At 42.3% G+C, this 20392-nt stretch overlaps 1 protein-coding gene across 9 annotated transcripts in view; it reads left to right on the plus strand.

Moving 5' to 3' along the window:
• The first annotated feature begins 607 nt into the window (after nucleotides 1–607).
• Nucleotides 608–20392, plus strand: part of LOC139538866 (mitogen-activated protein kinase kinase kinase kinase 4-like) — a 99157-nt gene continuing 79372 nt past the window's right edge. For 3 of the 9 annotated variants that reach the window (XM_071341361.1, XM_071341366.1, XM_071341362.1), the window contains exons 1-2: nucleotides 626–979; nucleotides 1286–1351. In XM_071341361.1, the coding sequence (XP_071197462.1) occupies nucleotides 923–979; nucleotides 1286–1351 (123 nt within the window). In that variant the 5' untranslated portion in view covers nucleotides 626–922. Of the gene's footprint in view, nucleotides 980–1285; nucleotides 1352–20392 lie in introns of all 9 variants that reach the window. The other 6 variants (XM_071341367.1, XM_071341369.1, XM_071341370.1 and 3 more) reach the window with 4 other exon arrangements.

Here is a 20392-nt window from a genome sequence, read left to right on the forward strand (position 1 = left end):
AATACCAGGGTTGACAGCAGTGGTAAAATATTTATCACTGCTTCCATTTCACATGCTCTAATTAACTCTTCATCTGATATAGAGAGCTGGAGGTTGGCGACATTACCACGTGACTGTGTTGCCTACAGCACAGGCCTCAGAGAAAGATGGAGGGTGTTTTCATAGATTTATAAAGAAGGTTTGTCCATCTTATGTTGGTTAAGTCAATGTTTTGAGAGGATGTATTGATTCAGTACGATTCAGCCGTTTAGCTGATCTACCACTGTAAACATTGTCTGCACTAAGGCTACAAAACGTCCTTTTTATGAATTACAGGCTATTTGTCATTGTTAAAGACTAATGAGTTAACTGATCGAAAGCCTTATCTAACAAACTGACAGACAGCATGGATGTGGTTTTATGAAGACTACAGGAAAACAACAATGCTCAAAAAGTCATTATTATGAGTTTAGCAGCAGGGCACATAAATTCAGCATGTTTGGATGAATTTCTGATGGGGGAGCTCTTCACTATTATTCTCTCCATCCACTCCCCCCTGCACCTGCAGCGTCTTTCTCTCGGGTCTATCTGTCTCTCAGACACTGACTGATTCTGCTTCCTGTGTTGGTGAGGCTTTACAGTGGAGTGAGTGGGAGAGCGAGAACGAGAGATAAAGCTCTTAAATTGAATTGAGAGCGAGAGAGGGGCAGGGCGGAGAATTGAGAGGAGCAAGCTCACTGCCAACCGTGGTAGCGCAATATGGAGTAATCGCGTCCGCTCGACAACGACGGGAGTAGTTTACAAAGAAAAACCCGCTTTGGATCGACATTACATTAGCAAGGAATAAGATAACAATTTCAATTATGAGATTACGGCATTGCATATAGACAATTGACTTGAAGAGACTAAAATAGACGTTGCAATTTCTATTTATTATAGAAAAATGGCGAACGAGTCTCCAGCTAAAAGTCTAGTGGACATAGACCTTGCCTCTTTGCGGGTGAGTGCAATGCATGTTATGCGGATTTGTGTTATTTGCTGTTCAAATCCTTGTATTGTAATTTTATTGACGCCACCATGGGATAAACCCTGGTAAAATGTGTCACAAATAGTATGTGTTCTTGTTGTGGATACCGTTAGGTGGCTGAGTTCCAATCATTCTTTTGTTTGCAATGCTCTGGGATGTGAGGCAATTCGGTCGCAACCACCTGATTTAACGGGTTGTAACGTGGCCCATACTAAACCATCCCTCTCTCACAAACAGTTATTTGGTAAATGTTAACCATTTGATCATTTAATTTTATAGGACCCAGCTGGTATTTTCGAACTGGTGGAAGTGGTCGGCAATGGTACCTATGGACAAGTATACAAGGTTTGTTTGGATTTTCATATTCCATATAGGCTATATACTCGAAATAGGCGGAAACTAGCTCAAACATGTATTTTTCTCCCTGCTCAAGAGAAGCTGCAATTATAGACCGTTGGACCAGTGCGGTGTGGACTGGATTAGTAATGCGCTGAGGTGTAAAGGCCAACCTATATAACTGTTCCTTTTATTTTCTTTACGATTTTTTCGTGTGTTTTATTGTGTTAGGACTTACCAACTATTCGTTTATTTATCCGTCAACAACATGTAAGCCAAACCAGACCCTCATCTCCCTGCCAATTTTCCTGCCAATGCTTAGGCCATCATACGAGCCTGACAAACTTCTCCCGTTTTGCTACTGGGTGTGCACGGTTGCGCATTCTAGTTAGGCCTACTGTATACTCAGATCCGATGCCGTGATAGGCAAATTGACATGCCACTGTAATAACAGTCGACTAGCTCAGCATGGGATTCGATGTGGAGGAGATTGCGCCTACAGTATCCAGCTACCGTCACCCCTTCCCCATGTCACTGGAGAGTGGTTAGAGCAGCCTACCTACATCACATCCTGTTGTTTTGAAGCTGCTGTTACCTTGTAGAAAGACAGAATATGTCCAGACTTGTTCAGAATAGACGACTTGCATCACACTGTTGTCGCCTGATTTTATTGGTCACATGGATTCCAATGGAAGACTATTAGACCTGGGTCAAATAAATTGGTTGAAAACTTTCAAATAGCCAATTTGATAATGATGTTGCTTGCCTGGTAGCATATGCAATGGCATAGTCTCAAAAGTGCCAACTCAAAGCCAAATAAATTGCACTATATAAATGATGTATTTGACATATGTAATTAATTACATAAACTTATTTGACATAAAACGATCTGTAAAACTAACATTTGGACAAATGAGTCCTCCGTGGGTGGAAACACTCCAACAAACACATGGATTCACAGTGTACGCCACTACACCCTACTGTATACAATGACCGGGCTGACCAGGACTGGATCAGTGCAGATCACACAGGGGCCTAGTGATGAACTGAGTCAGTCGATATCCAGTGATACAGTGATCAAAGCTGACCTCCATCAGCTCTACATAGCTGTTCAGCAGGGTATGATAGAAACATGTAATAATCAGAGGACATGTCAGAGGTTCAGAGTGAGGATACACAGTGGTGTGTATTCATGGATGCCAACGGAAGCCAGGTGTCCCAAAAAAAAAGAAGATATTTCGTCTCTCATAAATTTTCAAGAGGCTGAATGTATCTCACTGGAGAAAGCATCCCTCTGTCTCAGTATGTTTTTTTTAACAGGTAAGTTGACTGAGAACACATTCTCATTTACAGCAACAACTTGGGGAACAGTTACAGAGGAGAGGGATGAATGAGCCAATTGTAAACTGGGGATGATTAGGTTACCATGATGGTATGAGGGTCAGATTGGGAATTTAGCCAGGACACCAGAGTTAACACCCCTACTCTTACATTAAATACCATGGGATCTTTAGCAACCACAGAGAGTCAGTCCACCATTTAACATCCCATCTGAAAGACAGCACCCTACACAGGGTAATAGGATATTTTTTTTAGACCAGAGGAAAGGGTGCCTCCTACTGGCCCTCCAACACCACTTCCAGCAGCATCTGGTCTCCCATCCAGGAACCAACCCTGCTTAGCTTCAGAAGCAAACCAGCAGTGGGATGCATGGTGGTATGCTGCTGGCAAAGCTTATCTGTGTAGCGTATCTATCTGATGTCTGGTCAGAAAGAATGTGCCATTGTTGCCGCCCATAGCATTGAATGCATGGGAAGCCAGCGAGCATTTGGCATCCCTTGATTAAAATAATAGCCAATTAGCGTTGAGCTAAACTGAGTGAGCTCAGCTGTGAATGGTTCTGGCGCACCCCAAAAAATTATCAAGGGAAGCCAGTTTGGGTTTGGCTTCAGACCAATCACAAGCCATGTCATTATTGACAGAAAACAAAAATGTATTTATTGCATTTCATTGTGTTGTTGTCCTCTGGTGGCTGGCTGGCTAAAATCGTCCCTTTCCTAATTTAGCCATGGATGGAGATAGGGATTTGGACTTGTGGTTTTACTTAATTCTCCGTACTGGCTAATGATTATAATGGCGATTCTGATCAACCGTAAACTCATACATTGTGCCCCTGGCCTGAGAGGATGGAAGATCAACATGTAGCTAGATATAGTATGCTAATGTTAGCTAGCTGGCCTGGCACATCGTTGCCCATGAAAGGAAGTTAGTCTAGTGAGCAAGTATTTTAGCCAGGTAGTCTAGGACAAAAAAAAAAAAAAAGCGTGTACTGTATGACCGTTTAGGCAACATGAAAGAGGAGGATGGCATTGCGTTTCTCTACAAGTAGAGTGAGTCAACATGTTTTTTCTACTTACACATACACAGAAATCAGTACCATGGACAGCCACATCATATTTAGCTTACGTTGATGGGATTAAATCGTTTTTGCTATCTTTTAGTTGTCATTGTATTGAACTAAGCATAGATGATTAGATGTTGAAATGGTGCTGGAATAGTGGAAGCAGCTCCCGTTTTCTTTGAGACTTGCGGTAACTCTCCATGGTTCTAAATCAATAGTTGATTAGTAGTCTGAAAATTTGTCAGAAACATTACTTTGCTTGACCATGCTGTAGGTCATGTAACTGTTTGCTACATGCAATATGTTTTGTGGACTTCACCGGACAGATGTTGCTCTCCAGTTTTGTGCTGAAAGAATTGTGTGGTTGAATTTATTCTGCCACTGTTTGCGTATTGTCTCGACCTTTCGGCCTATATATCACGGTGTCCAGGCATATGAACTAACAGGTTATAGAGCAAACAAGGCAATTATCACAACACAGGTTGTAATATGCCTTTTCTTCTGCATTGGCTTCCCTGGTGATTTTACCCACACACTGCTACTGAAGATACAGGCTCCTCCTCCCTCCAGGAATCCACAGAATGTCAACATCAAGATACAACCAAGAGTTTTCTGTAGTGTGTCATTATCTTGATTCTGTCTAAAACCATCCACTCTGCATTTGGGTGTGTGCTGACAGGTTGTCTTCCTTTTAGGGACTGTAGCAGATATTCTCTGTACATAAATCTAAAAACATACATTCTGTAGCAGCCATTTTCTCTTGAGAGCAGATGATATCCTTGACTGAATCAACTTGTTTTATATGAAATCATTTCACCATGAGTACCTAGCTACAATGTCTTCTTAGATCTGGGGACTGGCACATAAACAATTTGCTATATATAAAGAACCGGGCGTAAAGAAATGTTACATCAAATCATATTGTTTAGGGACTGCCAACGTCATGAAGGCTGCCGGGGGATTAAGCCTACTCGGTCATTAAAATAGAGAGTTTCCCATATCCCACATTCATTTAGTGCCTCAGTCTATGTGTGTGTTTGGGGTTTGCATATGTTTTGATCCACAGCTGTGTGTGTTTGTGTTAGGATCTGCATGTGTATATTCGATCTACAGCCCTTTTTGATTGGCAATCATATTCAGACGTGCTAATGGCAGCTGTGTGCCTTTTTTGTAGCTATGTGGACAGCAGCTGTTGTGGTGGAGAGAGAGATTTCCCTCAGATTACACAGACCCACAAAGAAAACAAATCCAATTTTGATAAACTCCCAAATCCAATTTTGATAAACTCCCATGTCTATTAGGTGAAATACCACAGTGTGCATTCACGGCAGGAATATTTGTGACCTGTTGCCACAAGAAAAGGGCAACCAGTGAAGCACAAACACAATTTGTAAATACAAACTACACTGAGTATGCAACACATTAAGAAAATGACAGACTGACCAGGTGAGTCCAGGTGAAAGCTATGATCCCTTATTGATGTCACTTGTTAAATTCACTTCAATCAGTGTAGATGAAGGGGAGGAGACAGGTTAAATAAGGTTTTTTAAGCCTTGAGACAATTGAGACATGGATTTTGTATGTGGGCCATTCATAGGGTGAATGGGCAAGACAAAAGATTTAAGTGCCTTTGAAAGGGGTATGGAAGTAGGTGCAGGGCGCACCAGTTTGTGTCAAGAACTGCAACGCTGATGGGGTTTTCATGCTGGTTAGTTTCTTGTGTGTATCAACAATTGTCCACCACCCAAAGGACATCCAGCCAACTTGACACAACTGTGGGAAGCATTGGAGTCAACATAGAGAGAATCTCATAATGAAAGGTGTTTTTGTTTAGAGGGTAAGACCCAGCAGGAGTTGTAATGGCCCATTCTGCAAATATTTTAACCCAATTATAACCCCTCATAATAACTGTCTAGTCCATTCTACAACTGGTCAACAGTTCAGTTAATTCTAGTTAGTCTGACATGGTTATTTCAAGGAACTTGATATTGTTTGCTTGGTCCTCAGCTTTGCTGTAGAGAGCTGGTGGATGTTAGGTAGATGTGAGGAAGTAGAAAAATGCCAGAAGTCATCATGTAATGACGAGAAGTTGGTGACTTGAGCGGTGTACTGTGTATACCGGGGTATTTGGAAATAGCCACGGGATGATTATTCAATACCGTTGAAATTATTTATTTGAAGTTTTTCAAAACATTTGGATATTTATATATATATATTTTTCAACTTGTGCAATGCATTAGGAGATAAAGTAGATTGCGTTCTTCATTTCACCTGTCACATATTTTACATTATGACGCTTACGTAGTTACCCTGAACAGTTGTAAATAGCACAACGGGAGAAATCGGGAGCAAGTGAGTCCAGCTCTGTATTGACAGGGTTGCGTTTTATATTGAAAGTCAAGTGTTTTTTTGCCTCTACAGAGTGATTAGGGATGTGCAACTATAGTTTTCCTTAACAGAAAATACATTAGTGCAACACATTCAGAAAATTGATTAATTTTCATCAGATGACAACAGAAGTGTAACGCTATGACTGCCAGCCAAACAAGTAAATGAGCTAACAATTAAATAGCAAGGTCTTTTTTGCGAAACGATGCATGGCCGTCATATTTCTAATGTTTAGGCCTGTCATATAAAGAATGTAGCCGGATATATTTCCTAAGATATATTTCCTAAGTTAATCTTGCATTTTACTGGAGAAAAATGGTCTGGCTTCACCGAGAGGAGAAAATTAGCTACACATCAGTCAGAGTGCTGTCAGTTGATAGAATGCCGTTCGTGAATTCTCATCTGAGTTTAGAAGTGCAACTGAAGCACAAAAGTTGTCTGATGCTGAGCAGAAATTACAATAAGAAGCATTTTAGATCTGCGTTTATAAAACGCAGCATGATATTTCTCGGCCGTCTGTTCCTCCCTCTTCTCCGAGCAGAGCATGTCCAAACTCACCAAACTCTTCGGTTAGCTCCTCCCTATAAATGTCTAACTTTATGAGCTGGATTGCCTGTCTTTGCAATTAGTTTATTTTTGTTTGTGCTTATTTAGAATATTTAGCTAGCAGCCTCCATGGAAATGTTCTATTACTTGTGCTAATTTTGTTAGCGTTCTGGTAATAGATGCCCAATGGTATTTTTAGCATTTTGGCGCCTCCTTGTGTACCAAGCCGATAATACAGTAAATCCCGGGGTGACAGAAGGACGGTATGACGATATGAAAATCTGGATACCGCCAAACCCCACACTGTTTGATGCAATGTCAATCTGAAGTTCCATTTTGGACACAGAGAAAGATGTCGAATGAGTCTGATTGCTTATTTGTGCTGGCTCAAACGCATTAAGAAGGAAAGAAATTCCACAAATGAACTTTTAACAAGGCACACCTGTTTAATTGAAATGCATTCCAGCTGACTACCTCATGAACCTGGTTGAGAATGCCAAGATGTCATCAAGCTGTGCAAAGCTGTCATCAAGGCAAAGGGTGGCTACTTTGAAGAATCTCAAATATAAAATATATTTCGATTTGTTTAACACTTTTTTGGTTACTACATTATTCCATATGTGTTATTTCATAGTTTTGATGTCTTCACTATTATTCAACAATGTAGAAAATAGTAAAAATAAAGAAAAATCCTTGAATGAGTAGGTGTGTCCAAACTTTTGACTGGTACTGTATGTGCCTCACCCACACCTATGCATAACACATTCCTTTATGGCTGCACCTCAAGATCAGCTCCTGTAGCTATAATTAAGTTTACAAGGGAAAAGTCCAGTGCACATTTTTGGATCATGGCGGAAGGAAGGTTCTGTGTCAGTCTATCTTTTTTATTTATTTTTTATCTCTTTTCCATTCGTTTGAAGCACCTAGGCATGGTTGGCTGAGCTTGCTTTTTGAACTCTGGCTTTTTCTTCTCCTCCTCTCTCCGGGACCGAGGGCTTTTATCAGGCGGATGTTTGGGTTGGGCATCAATACCGTACATCAGAGTAAATACTGGCAAAGACGGAGAGGCAGCGTTGCAGCACTTTACAGATGGGCCAGGGGAATTTTGGCTCTGCAGGAGCTGTCTGCTTTAGAGATCTCCCCCTGCCCTGACCTTCCACCACCTCCTTCTCCATCTGCCTTAGGTCTACAAGAGATGAGAGAGGACAAAGATGAGAGAGCGAGTGAGGAACAGGGTTACGGTCCATGGTGGGAGGTGTGATGCGGTGCAGTGTCCATGTAGTTTGGAGTGGGCACCTACACTTACTTACAACAGCTTAAATGTACTAGAAGCCTGGCAAGAAGTAAGGCCTGATTTTTCACCTGACTTTCATTTCCACACTCTGCTGATTCAAACCACCATCCCTGCTGGTGTCTTTAAAAAAAACTGAAGGAAAGTGTAAATTTAACACTGGATTGCCCCTTCTCACTGTAATGTCAGGCACACCAGTCCATGGCATTAGCTACCACCTAATTAAAACACTGTTTGTGGTTAACACCTAGTTTCCCCTCATTACCTGCTCCAGGTGTAGGTCCTTCATGAACATACCGACATTCTACCCAGATGAAGTCACTGCTACTGCGTACTGAAACGCTGGCTCAACTCTCCCTAACAAGAGTTTAATAGAGAGACTGCAGTTGTCCTATCCTTCCCAGAGCCCGGCCACCCAAGCACAGGGGCTCGGCCAAATGCTTAGCCCCCTGGCAGCTTGCTGTGAAAGGTGGAAAAGCTGCAAAACATACAGCGGTCCTCCTCTCCCTCCACTATGGCAGTAGTGGACGAGCCCTCACTGTGGAATGCAAGGTCTGGGCTGTGTCCATGAGAATTAAGAGGGGGGGGGGGGGGGGGGGGGGTGAAGAGGGAGGGAGGGAGTGAGAGAGAGAGACCTGGCTTTTGGCCCCAGATTGACTTGACACCCCTCTGACTGCCCTCAGGGTCAGGTGGCTGGCTGGCCCATTATCCAGCCATGCATAGCCATGTCTAATTAGCAGCTTATGGCCATGATGTGACTGGGTGACAACTTTACCCCCCCCATTTAGATCGTGTCCATTTACCTCCTCCCCCTTTTTAACTTGTCCCCCTGATTATTAAGCTAGCTTTGGTCCTTCCATATACCCAGCTAGCCCCCAGTACACCATGCCCACCCACTCCCCTCCCCCATATGATAGGAAAATTAAGACGCAGTGAAGGGAGTTGAGACCTGATCAATAAGGGCTAAGCGTTGTTCTTCGCTTGCGTGCCTCCAACAAAATACAATCATCACAAGCACCAGCTGCTTGTTTGTCCTGATCGCCTTCAGACTCATTAATTTCCAAACCATAAGCATCTTTATGTCCCCTGTGAAGAGACAGATTGTTATACAATACACTCAGTATGTGTTCATGCTCTGTTATAGGGCGGCCCAATGACTAATAAATTCAGACAATAGGGTAAATAGACAGCCATTCTAGCTCCCAGAGACAGTGACAGCACTGATCTTTTTGAGTGCATTTCTGTGAAAACACTATTTCCTCTGTGTGGGTTTGACAGCTCACTGGATACTTTCTTCACAGATACAACTTTGAAGTCCACAATGCTATTTTGCAAGGCGTGTATTGTTTCATTGGGTCTGAAGAAGACATTACAGTATTATGTCTATGTAGTGTGTAGAGAACAATTGTGCTCCGCTGGCTTTTAGGTCTTTCAAAATGAGGCTGTAGCTCTACCCCTAAAGAGGGTTAGCTAGAGATGCAGGAGTCTTTTCTGAGTTATTCTATCTAAACCAAGAAGGAGACCAGTAGATGGCTATGAGTCATAAGTCTACACAGGAACGCACCCACGTCCAATGGCACACATGTCATGTCACTGTCAGTTCATCAGTCATGCGTGTTCGATGTGTCCTGATAGGTGTCCCATGGTGTGGGGTAGTAGGTTTAGCTTAGTCAGATGTCGCTCTCCTTCTCCCCCTCTCTCTCTCTCTTTCTTCCTCTTTCTTGCTCTCTCGCTCGCTCGCCTGGCTGTATTGATTCTAAAAAGAGTTGTCTGTTAGACACAGAGAGCCTGGTGCTAACTGGCCTCACAGACAACAGCTCCTTCATTCTGCTATCTATTTCTGACCTCCTTCTGACTGATAAGGCCTAGAGAAGGCCTCTCTGTTCCACACCAAAATGTCCGCCGTGGCCGGCCAGCTGCCATCAGATCCGTGTGTACCGGACAGACAGAAGGGCAACTGTGAGCGGGCGGGCTCTGGAGAAACCCCACAATGCTACACTCTGCCTGAGAGGGGTTCAGACACAAGGAGATAGTATGACTGTCTTATGTATTCTGTCTATTAGTGTAGTCAATCAAGCAAGGTCCGATGAATGGTGGTACTAGCAGTTTAGGATGAGAGACATTGTCTTGTGGCTTCTGGCTGCAAGACATTCACTAGCTCTTAGGTATATATCTTCAGGTTCTGTGTCTTAAAGTCTAACTCGGTGTGTTGTGTTTGTTCTTAATGACAGTTGTGGCTTGTCTGAGCCTTTAGGGTTTAGCATGCTACTGTATGGGAGGCCATCTGGACTGGGTATAGGGGATATAAGGATGGGAGGGGCAGGCTGAGGCACTCTGTCTGATCTGTGTGGGCACATGGTTTTAGGGAGAGATTGGGGAATGTAGCATAAAAAGAAGACAAAAAACAGCAGGTGTCCATTGGAATAGCTTATACCACTCTCAGTAGTGAGACTGTTGGTATATCTGGCTGTATTCACTTTAGTTTAGGGGTACCAAACATATGGCCCGCAGGCCAGTGGTTTGAGTAAATAAAGAACTATACTTTAAAATGACTAAAACCAAATTCAAACTTTGTAAAAATTATAATGGACCTGCAGTCATACAGTTTATGTCCAGCTAGCTAATAATCACCTAAATGACATCTAGAGAGTCAGGGAACATCAGAAAAAATGACTATTTTTTGCAAATTTTGATGGCAAGGAAATTTCAGTGTGGCCTTCCGGCCCTCATTGAAGACCGGATGCGGCCCCTGAGACAAAATGTGTTTGACACCCTTGCTGTAATGTTGTACCTCACTCTTCTTTGTTTTAATGGCTTTTTATATTGCATAAAAGTTGTATCTCCTCCAAACACATTTCTGACCACGGCCCTATTGTCTTCCATTTCGGTTTAACCTTAAATATATCTATCAGTGTGTTTATTTATACAAAGTTTAATTTGTCTTATTTTGTAGTTTTCCTTCACTTAAACTCCTCCCACTTCCCACACACACTCACTTAACACACTTCCATGCAATCTCCATATGTCCCTGATTCTTATAATGGCTGTTTTTCTTAATTGGGGGCTGCCTCTTTCCTTTCATCCCCTTCCCCTCCACTTTCAGGGCTAGGCGGCTGGTTCGACTGACAGACTGGCTGGTTGAACTAAATTAATGACTGGCTGACTGAATGACTGTGGGCCTCATTTAAGGTTGTTTTAATCTGATTCACAACACTTGAGTGCTGCCCAAGTCACCTGACTAGAACCCAGGCCTGTGATTGGAGCAGAGCACCAGAGCACTTCCTCCTGTAGCTGGGCAGACTCTCTAAACTCCCGAGAGAATGTGTACTTCAAACGCACATATGCACACAAAGATACATCCTCATAGTCTATCTAACACATACATACTTCCACACACTGATGGAGATTCAGAGTTGAACCCAGACGTGCTACCTGTCCCAGACCTGCTGTTTTCAACTCTCTAGAGACAGCAGGAGCAGTAGAGATACTCTGAATGATCGGCTATGAAAAGCCAACTGACATTTACTCCTGAGGTGCTGACTTGTTGCACCCTCGACAACCACTGTGATTATTATTATTTGACCCTGCTGGTCATCTATGAACATTTGAATATCGTGGCCATGTTCTGTTAGAATCTCCACCCGGCACAGCCAGAAGAGGACTGGCCACCCCTCATAGCCTGGTTCCTCTCTAGGTTTCTTCCTAGGTTCTGGCCTTTCTAGGGAGTTTTTCCTAGCCACCGTGCTTCTACACCTGCATTGCTTTCTGTTTGGGGTTTTAGGCTGTGTTTCTGTACAGCACTTTGAGATATCAGCTGATGTAAGAAGGGCTTTATAAATAAATTTGATTTGAACACTGACACTTTCGCATGCACTGACTGTACACATACACAGGCTTGTGTTGAGACACTGACTTTCACTTTCTCTCCCCCGTATCACATTTAAATTATTTGAATACCCTGAGTAGCACACACATACAGTACCAGTCAAAAGTTTGGACACACCTACTCATTCAAGGGTTTTTCTTTATTTTTACTATGTTCTATATTGTAGAATAATAGTGACGACATTAAACTATGAAATAACACATGGAATCATGTAGTAACCAAAAAAGTGGTGAACAAATCAAAATATATTTTATATTTGAGATTCTTTAAAGTATCCACCCTTTGCCTTCATGACAGCTTTACACACTCTTGGCATTCTCTCAACCAGCTTCATGAGGAATGCTCTTCCAACAGTCTTGAAGGAGTTCCCACATGCTGAGCACTTGTTGGCTGCTTTTCCTTCACTCTTCGGTCAAACTCATCCCAAACCATCTCAATTGGGTTGAGGTCGGGTGATTGTGGAGGCCAGGTCATTGATGCAGCACTCCATCACTCTCCATCTTGGTCAAATAGCCCTTACAGTGGTTCCTCTTAAAAGTTGTGAGTTTACGCCGCGGGATTTAGAGGTAATTTGTGGTTTAGTAAGGTACCCTGCGTCACCACTTCATTGCTCCACTGATTATGCTTTTGGGGCCTACTGTGTCTCTAACTGACAATGAATGGGCGACATAAACCTAAATAGAAACTGATAATTGTGCACGACTTCAGTATTACTTACTAAAACTGTTGTTACACTAAGGTTTTTATTATTTTATTTTGTTAGGATTATTTTGCTCTTACTGTAGGCCACTCCCGACCAGTCACGTTGTACAGCGTCTGAGTTGGTCTAAGACACTGCATAGCAGTGCAAGCTGTGTTGCTACAGATACTGATTCAGTATCCGTGCCGGCCTCGACTGGGAGACCCATGAGATGGCTGTAGGTTTTTGGTTTTTCTCCCTCTAAAAACAGAAATAAATCATTCTAAATAACAAACTGGTTTTATTTACAAATTAGTACCAATGTCTCACCCCATGTTCAAGAATGGCCTTTTTCAATGTAAAAAACAATGTAAAACAATGTAACAACTAATAATGGCATCTTTATGCAGTCAATAATACAATAATGATACAAATACTGATGTTTATTTAGTTATGGATCCATAACGAATTACTATGGGAATAAATATCACTGAATTACAGAAATATCCCCCAATCCTCTATATGTAATTATTGGTGCAGAGTCACGTCATATTTTTCAATATACTGTAGGCCTACCGTAAGCGACATGAGTCTCACTAATGTTGAGTAATGTGCCGTTAAAAGGGGTGTATGTCTTATTTATTTAAAGAGCACATTGAAGTTAGAAGCAATAGAATTTTAGCACCGTTCCGCGCTGCTCTGAGACGAGCATGGGGACTGGTCTTGATAAATCAATGAGATTTTATTTTCACTGAATCCCTGTTTGGGTATTGGTTAGATTAGAAAATGATGGTGTAGAAATGTAATGCTCTTATTGCAACCTTTAACTAGGCAAGTCAGTTTAAGAACAAATTCTTATTTTCAAGGACAGCCTACTCCTTCCTCCCCTTCGGGGAATTGAACCCCGGTCTCCCGCAGGACACTGGATTCTTTAGCTAAATAGCCCAGTACTGTACTCCCGACCGTCACGTTGTACAGCGCCATATTTTTCGTTCCATCGTAATTGAAACCCAGAGTGTTTTTCGTTTTCCTTGGAAAAGAAACACCATAATATTATTAAAATTAATCCCAAACTAAAATTACTAAAAGTAATTGGAAATGTAGATACAAATTATTTGTGACATTGTGGTTACAATAAAGAATGTAAACAAGGTGCTGTGCTTTTATTTACGGTAGTGATGGACAGCTGGTGGCATTTTGAAAACAGGTTTTCAAACACTTGTGGCCCGATTAGCAGGACAACAGACACTATAGCCCGGCTACTGTAGGTGTGAACATCCCCCTACCTGCAATGTATTCGATGCTTAAGTACTCTGAAGTGTTACATTTCCAACTCAAAACAACAGTACAGTATTTCTTCATCAACATCTTAATGCTTTCGTTAATAAAATAATTATAAAAATGTTCTTTCAAACTGCTGATGTTTATTTAGTTATGGATCCATAACGAATTACTATGGGAATAAATATCAGTGAATTACAGAAATATTGGAACAAAGTTGTCTAATGAAGGTAAACAAATTGTTGCTTACTGGAAAATACTCTTTCAAACACACGGTCACGTTGTACAGCACCATGATGGATATTAGCAGAGCTATGTTTTGGCCTTTATGGGAGGCGCACAATTGGCCCAGCGTTTCCCTCCCTCTAAAAACAGAAAGAAATGTTTTTGCCTTTACAAATATTATTTTGGCCATTATTCAGATTGCAATCGCTCTCTTCCGTTTTTTGAAGACGAAATAACCTCCAAAATATCATTATATATTATCAAGTTGATGACACAGTCATATAGCCGGCATCTACATAAAGCTGAGTGACTCACTCATTCATGGCTTTGGATCAAAATAAATACGTACCAACATTCTTTCTGATAGTCTTTAATAAAGAAATGTCTTAGTTATCCTGACCTGGACACCATGTACAGTATTATAATAGCCCATTATGGGCTATTAGCAGGACAACATACCTTTACCAACACCTCTCTGTATTTTGATACTTTGCTCCGGAGTAGATGGGCATTGCTACAGATGCAGGTTCGATACCCGTGCCGGCCGCCACCGGGAGACGCATGAGGTGGCTTTTGGTTTTAATTTAGAATCCTCCAATCCTCTATATGTAATTATTGGCAGAGTCACATAATTTTTTACGATATACTGTAGGCCTACCGTAGGCAAAATGAGTCTCACTAGTGTTGAGTAATGTGCTGTTAAAAGTGGTGTAGGTCTTATTTATTTAAAGAGCATATTGAAGTTGGAAGCAATAGGATTTTAGCACCGTTTCGCGCTGCTCTGAGACGAGCATGGGGACTGGTCTTGATAAATCAATGATATTTTATTTTCACTTAATCTCCGTTTGGGTATTGGTTAGACTAGATAAGAAAATTAGTGTGCAGAAATGTTATGCTCTTAGTGTAAACTTTATTTAACGAGGCAAGTCAGTTAAGAACAAATTCTTATTTACAAGGACAGCCTACTCCTTCCTCTCTGTCGGGGAATTGAACCCCAGTCTCCTGCGTGCCCTGCCCACACGACACAAGGATTCTTTAGCTAAATAGCCCAGTACTGTACTCCCGACCGTCACGTTGTACAGCGCCATATTCACCTAGTCTGTGCCTCACAATGACACAGCGGTTGGAACCAAAAATTTCAAATTTGGACTAAAGGACAGATTTCCACCAGTCTAATGTCCATTGCTAGTGTTTCTTGGCCCAAGCAAGTCTATTTGTGTCCTTTACCAGTGGTTTCTTTGCAGCAAATCGACCACGAAGGCCTGATTCACGCAGTGTCCTCTGAACAGTTGATGTTGAGATGTGTCTGTTACTTGAACTCTGTAAAGCATTTATTTGGGCTGCAATCTGAGGTGCAGTTAACTCTAATGAACTTATCCTCTGCAGCAGGGGTAACTCTTGGTCTTCCTTTCCTGTGGCGGTCCTCATGAGAGCCAGTTTCATCATAGCGCTTGATGGTTGTTGCGACTGCACTTGAAGAAACTTTCAAAGTTCTTGACATTTTCCGCATTAACTGACCTTCATGTCTTAAAGTATTGATTGACTATCATTTCTCTTTGCTTATTTGAGCTGTTCTTGCCATAATATGGACTTGGTCTTTTGCCAAATAGGGCTATCTTCTGTATACCACCTCTACCTTGTCTCAACACAACTGATTGGCTCAAACAAATTCACTTTTAACAACACACACCTGTTAATTGAATTGCATTCTATGTGACTACCTCATGAAGCTGGTTGAGAGAATGCCAAGCGTGTGCAAAGCTGTCATCAAGGCAAAGGGTGGCTACTTTGAAGAATCTCAAATATTAAATATATTTTGATTTGTTTAACACTTTTTTGGTTACAACATGATTCGATGAGTAGGTGTGTCCAAACTTTTGATTGGTACTGTGTGTGTGTGTGTGTGTGTGTGTATGCATGCATGCACATCTACACAAACAACACACACTCACCACCCTGTTTGCTACAGTGGAGGTGAATAGTGAAAGCCTAGTCTCATTGTGGTTGTGGATGCAGCCGTGGGCATTTTGACACCAGGCACGAGAAGGGCAGCCTCTTTCTCTCTCCTCCTCTCCTCTGTCTGTGCCAACTCTTTGCTCTGAGCTGGAAGACTCACTAGCAAGGTGTTCTACATGCCAACACTGCCTTTAACAAGAGGGAAAGAACTGCTGCAATCCTCTCCCGCCAGCCAGCTTATATACAGCACTGCGACCCCCTTCCCAAGGGTACTGCTAAGGTATTGAACTGACTTCACAAAGACCTTCCCCCTCTCTCCTGTCTCTCCACAAAAGCCTTGCAGTTCTGACTAAGTTTGTCTCAGTTGCACAGGTGGTGGGGGAGTATTCATTGAGGGGAAGTGGGTGGTAGGTTAGGGGGGTGCGGTATAGATGTCATGGTGATGAGTTGCCATGGTTTTGTCTCAGGGTTCTGGACAGTATGGTACTTCATTTAAACTCTGGTTCCCTGTTGTGATGCACTGTTTTCTCCAAGGTAGGTGTGTGTGTGTGTGTGCGTAATGGGTCATCTGTTTCCAGTTCCACACAGCGATTCTCAGTGTAGTGAAAGTCAGCCTTTAACTGACTTGGTAACCTGTAACTACCTCTCCACCCCCTCTTCCCCAAAAACAAAAGCACACTTTCACCGCTCACCACATACTGTAGGGCAAGTCCAGACAAAGAGGAGGGCTAGCACCTGCTCCCCTCATCTCTCTTTCTGCAGGTAAGCCCATCTGATGCCTGTCATGCTCAGCCCCTATCAGTTTCATGTGGAGCAGGGCCATACCCGGAGGAAACAGGGAGGTAGAGTGGTTTAGGCAGGTCTTTAATTGCTGGGCTCAGGACCAGCTGGCAGAGGATGGGAGGGGAGGAGAGAGCCCTGGGTGGTGTAATAGAGAGAAGATGGACCAGGGTATTTTTGGATAGAAGTGTGTTACTGGTGGTGAATCCCTAGCTCTACTGAATGAATGGCCATGAAGGTGCCCCAAGACTTCTGTCTTTCTCACTGTTAGTTTTCACCTATCTCTCTGGCTCTCTCTGATCCCGTCTGTCTCTTGCACTCTTTCTTTCTAAATCCCCCATCCCCATTTCTCTCTCCCTTCCCTCCTCCCTTTCTTCTCTCATCCCTACATAGAGTTAGCTGTGCCACGTGTGTAAGTTATGTGCCAGACAGTGGTGGGTTAAGGCTGAGGGTGAGCGTCCTGCTTTAAATCACTTGGCCTACTTCTGCACTGCACTCAGCTCAGGGGCTGTGACTGGTGCGTGCTTTAGGGATGGGCATTTGACATTTTTTAAACTATTTTTTAGAACACAAGGCCCACACTGGAAAAAAAGTGTGCATTTATCTATACGCCAACAGTGCTCAACAATGCCTAATTTGTCAACCATTACAGATATCAAATCCTAATTGCTAAATTGCCATATACAGTGGGGAGAACAAGTATTTGATACACTGACAATTTTGCATGTTTTCCTACTTACAAAGCATGTAGAGGTCTGTAATTTTTATCATAGGTACACTTCAACTGTGAGAGAAGGAATCTAAAACAAAAATCCAGAAAATCACATTGTATGATTTTTAAGTAATTAATTTGCATTTTATTGCATGACATAAGTATTTGATACATCAGAAAAGCAGAACTGAATATTTGGTACAGAAACCTTTGATTGCAATTACAGAGATCATACGTTTCCTGTAGTTCTTGACCAGGTTTGCATACACTGCAGCAGGGATTTTGGCCCACTCCTCCATACAGACCTTCTCCAGATCCTTCAGGTTTCGGGGCTGTCGCTGGGCAATACGGACTTTCGGCTCCCTCCAAAGATTTTCTATTGGGTTCAGGTCTGGAGACTGGCTAGGCCACTCCAGGACCTTGAGATGCTTCTTACGGAGCCACTCCTTAGTTGCCCTGGCTGTGTGTTTCGGGTCGTTGTCATGCTGGAAGACCCAGCCACGACCCATCTTCAATGCTCTTACTGAGGGAAGGAGGTTGTTGGTCAAGATCTCGCGATACATGGCCCCATCCATCCTCCCCTCAATACGGTGCAGTCGTCCTGTCCCCTTTGCAGAAAAGCATCCCCAAAGAATGATGTTTCCACCTCCATGCTTCACGGTTGGGATGGTGTTCTTGGGGTTGTACTCATCCTTCTATTCCTCCAAACACGGCGAGTGGAGTTTAGAGCAAAAAGCTCTATTTTTGTCTCATCAGACCACATGACCTTCTCCCATTCCTCCTCTGGATCATCCAGATGGTCATTGGCAAACTTCAGACGGGCCTGGACATGCGCTGGCTTGAGCAGGGGGACCTTGCGTGCGCTGCAGGATTTTAATCCATGACGGCGTAGTGTGTTACTAATGGTTTTCTTTGAGACTGTGGTCCCAGCTCTCTTCAGGTCATTGACCAGGTCCTGCCGTGTAGTTCTGGGCTGATCCCTCACATTCCTCATGATCATTGATGCCCCACGAGGTGAGATCTTGCATGGAGCCCCAGACCGAGGGTGATTGACCGTCATCTTGAACTTCTTCCATTTTCTAATAATTGTGCCAACAGTTGTTGCCTTCTCACCAAGCTGCTTGGCTATTGTCCTGTAGCCCATCCCAGCCTTGTACAGGTCTACAATTTATCCCTGATGTCCTTACACAGCTCTCTGGTCTTGGCCATTGTGGAGAGGTTGGAGTCTGTTTGATTGAGTGTGTGGACAGGTGTCTTTTATACAGGTAACGAGTTCAAACAGGTGCAGTTAATACAGGTAATGAGTGGAGAACAGGAGGGCTTCTTAAAGAAAAACTAACAGGTCTGTGAGAGCCGGAATTCTTACTGGTTGGTAGGTGATCAAATACTTATATCATGCAATAAAATGCAAATTAATTACTTAAAAATCATACAATGTGATTTTCTGGATTTTTGTTTTAGATTCCGTCTCTCACAGTTGAAGTGTACCTATGATAAAAATGACAGACCTCTACATGCTTTGTAAGTAGGAAAACCTGCAAAATCGGCAGTGTATCAAATACTTGTTCTCCCCACTGTATGTACAGTTGAAGTCAGAAGTTTACATACACTTAGGTTGGAGTCATTAATTCGTTTTTCAACCACTCCACAAATTTCTTGTTAACTTCTCTGGGATATGTGGGACGGTAGCGTCCCACTTGGCCAAAAGCAAGAAAAAAATGTAGCGCGCCAAATTCAAATATATTACTGTAAAAATCTATCTTTCATGAAATCACACATGAAAGACACCAAATTAAAGCTACACATGTTGTGAATCCAGCCAACATGTCTGATTTCAAAAAGGATTTACGGCGAAAGCACACCAAACTATTATGTTAGCTCAGTACATAGCCACAGAAAAACACAGCCATTTTCCCAGCAAAAGATAGTAGTCACAAAAAGCAGAAATAGTTCGGTTTACATTGGCGCCATGTTCAGAAATGCCTCCAAAATATCCGGAGAAATTGCAGAGAGCCACGTCAAATAACAGAAATACTCATCATAAACTTTGATGAAAGATACATGTTTTACATATAATTAAAGATACACTTGTTCTTAATGCAACCGCTGTGTCAGATTTCTAAAAAAACTTTACGTAAAAAGCACACCATGCAATAATCTGAGACGGCGCTCAAACATAACAACATTTCTCCGCCATGTTGGAGTCAACAGAAATACGAAATTACATCATAAATATTCCCTTTGAGTGTTTTATATCCAATAGTAATAATAATATGCATATATTAGCATCTGGGACAGAGTAGGAGGCAGTTCACTATGGGCACGCAATTCATCCAAAAGTGAAAATGCTGCCCCCTATCATAAAGAAGTTAACAAACTATAGATTTTGGTAAGTCGCTTAGGACATCTACTTTGTGCATGACAGAAGTAATTTTTCCAACAATTGTTTACAGACAGATTATTTCACATATAATTCACTGTATCACAATTCCAGTGGGTCAGAAGGTTACATACACTAAGTTGACTGTGCCTTTAAACAATTTGGAAAATTCCAGAAAATTATGTAATGGCTTTAGAAGCTTCTGATAGGCTAATTGACCATTTGATTAAATTGGAGGTGTACCTGTGGATGTATTTCAAGGCCTACCTTCAAACTCAGTGCCTCTTTGCGTGACATCATGGGAAAATCAAAAGAAATCAGCCAAGACCTCAGAAGAAAAATTGTAGACCTCCACAAGTCTGGTTCATCCTTGTGCGCAATTTCCAAATGCCTGAAGGTACCACGTTCATCTGTACAAACAATAGTATGCAAGTATAAACACATTGGGACCACGCAGCCATCATACCGCTCAGGAAGGAGACGCGTTCTGTCTCCTAGAGATGAATGTACTTTGGTGCGAAAAGT

This window comes from Salvelinus alpinus, chromosome 14, assembly GCF_045679555.1.
Source record: "Salvelinus alpinus chromosome 14, SLU_Salpinus.1, whole genome shotgun sequence".
NCBI classification, from domain to species: domain Eukaryota; kingdom Metazoa; phylum Chordata; class Actinopteri; order Salmoniformes; family Salmonidae; genus Salvelinus; species Salvelinus alpinus.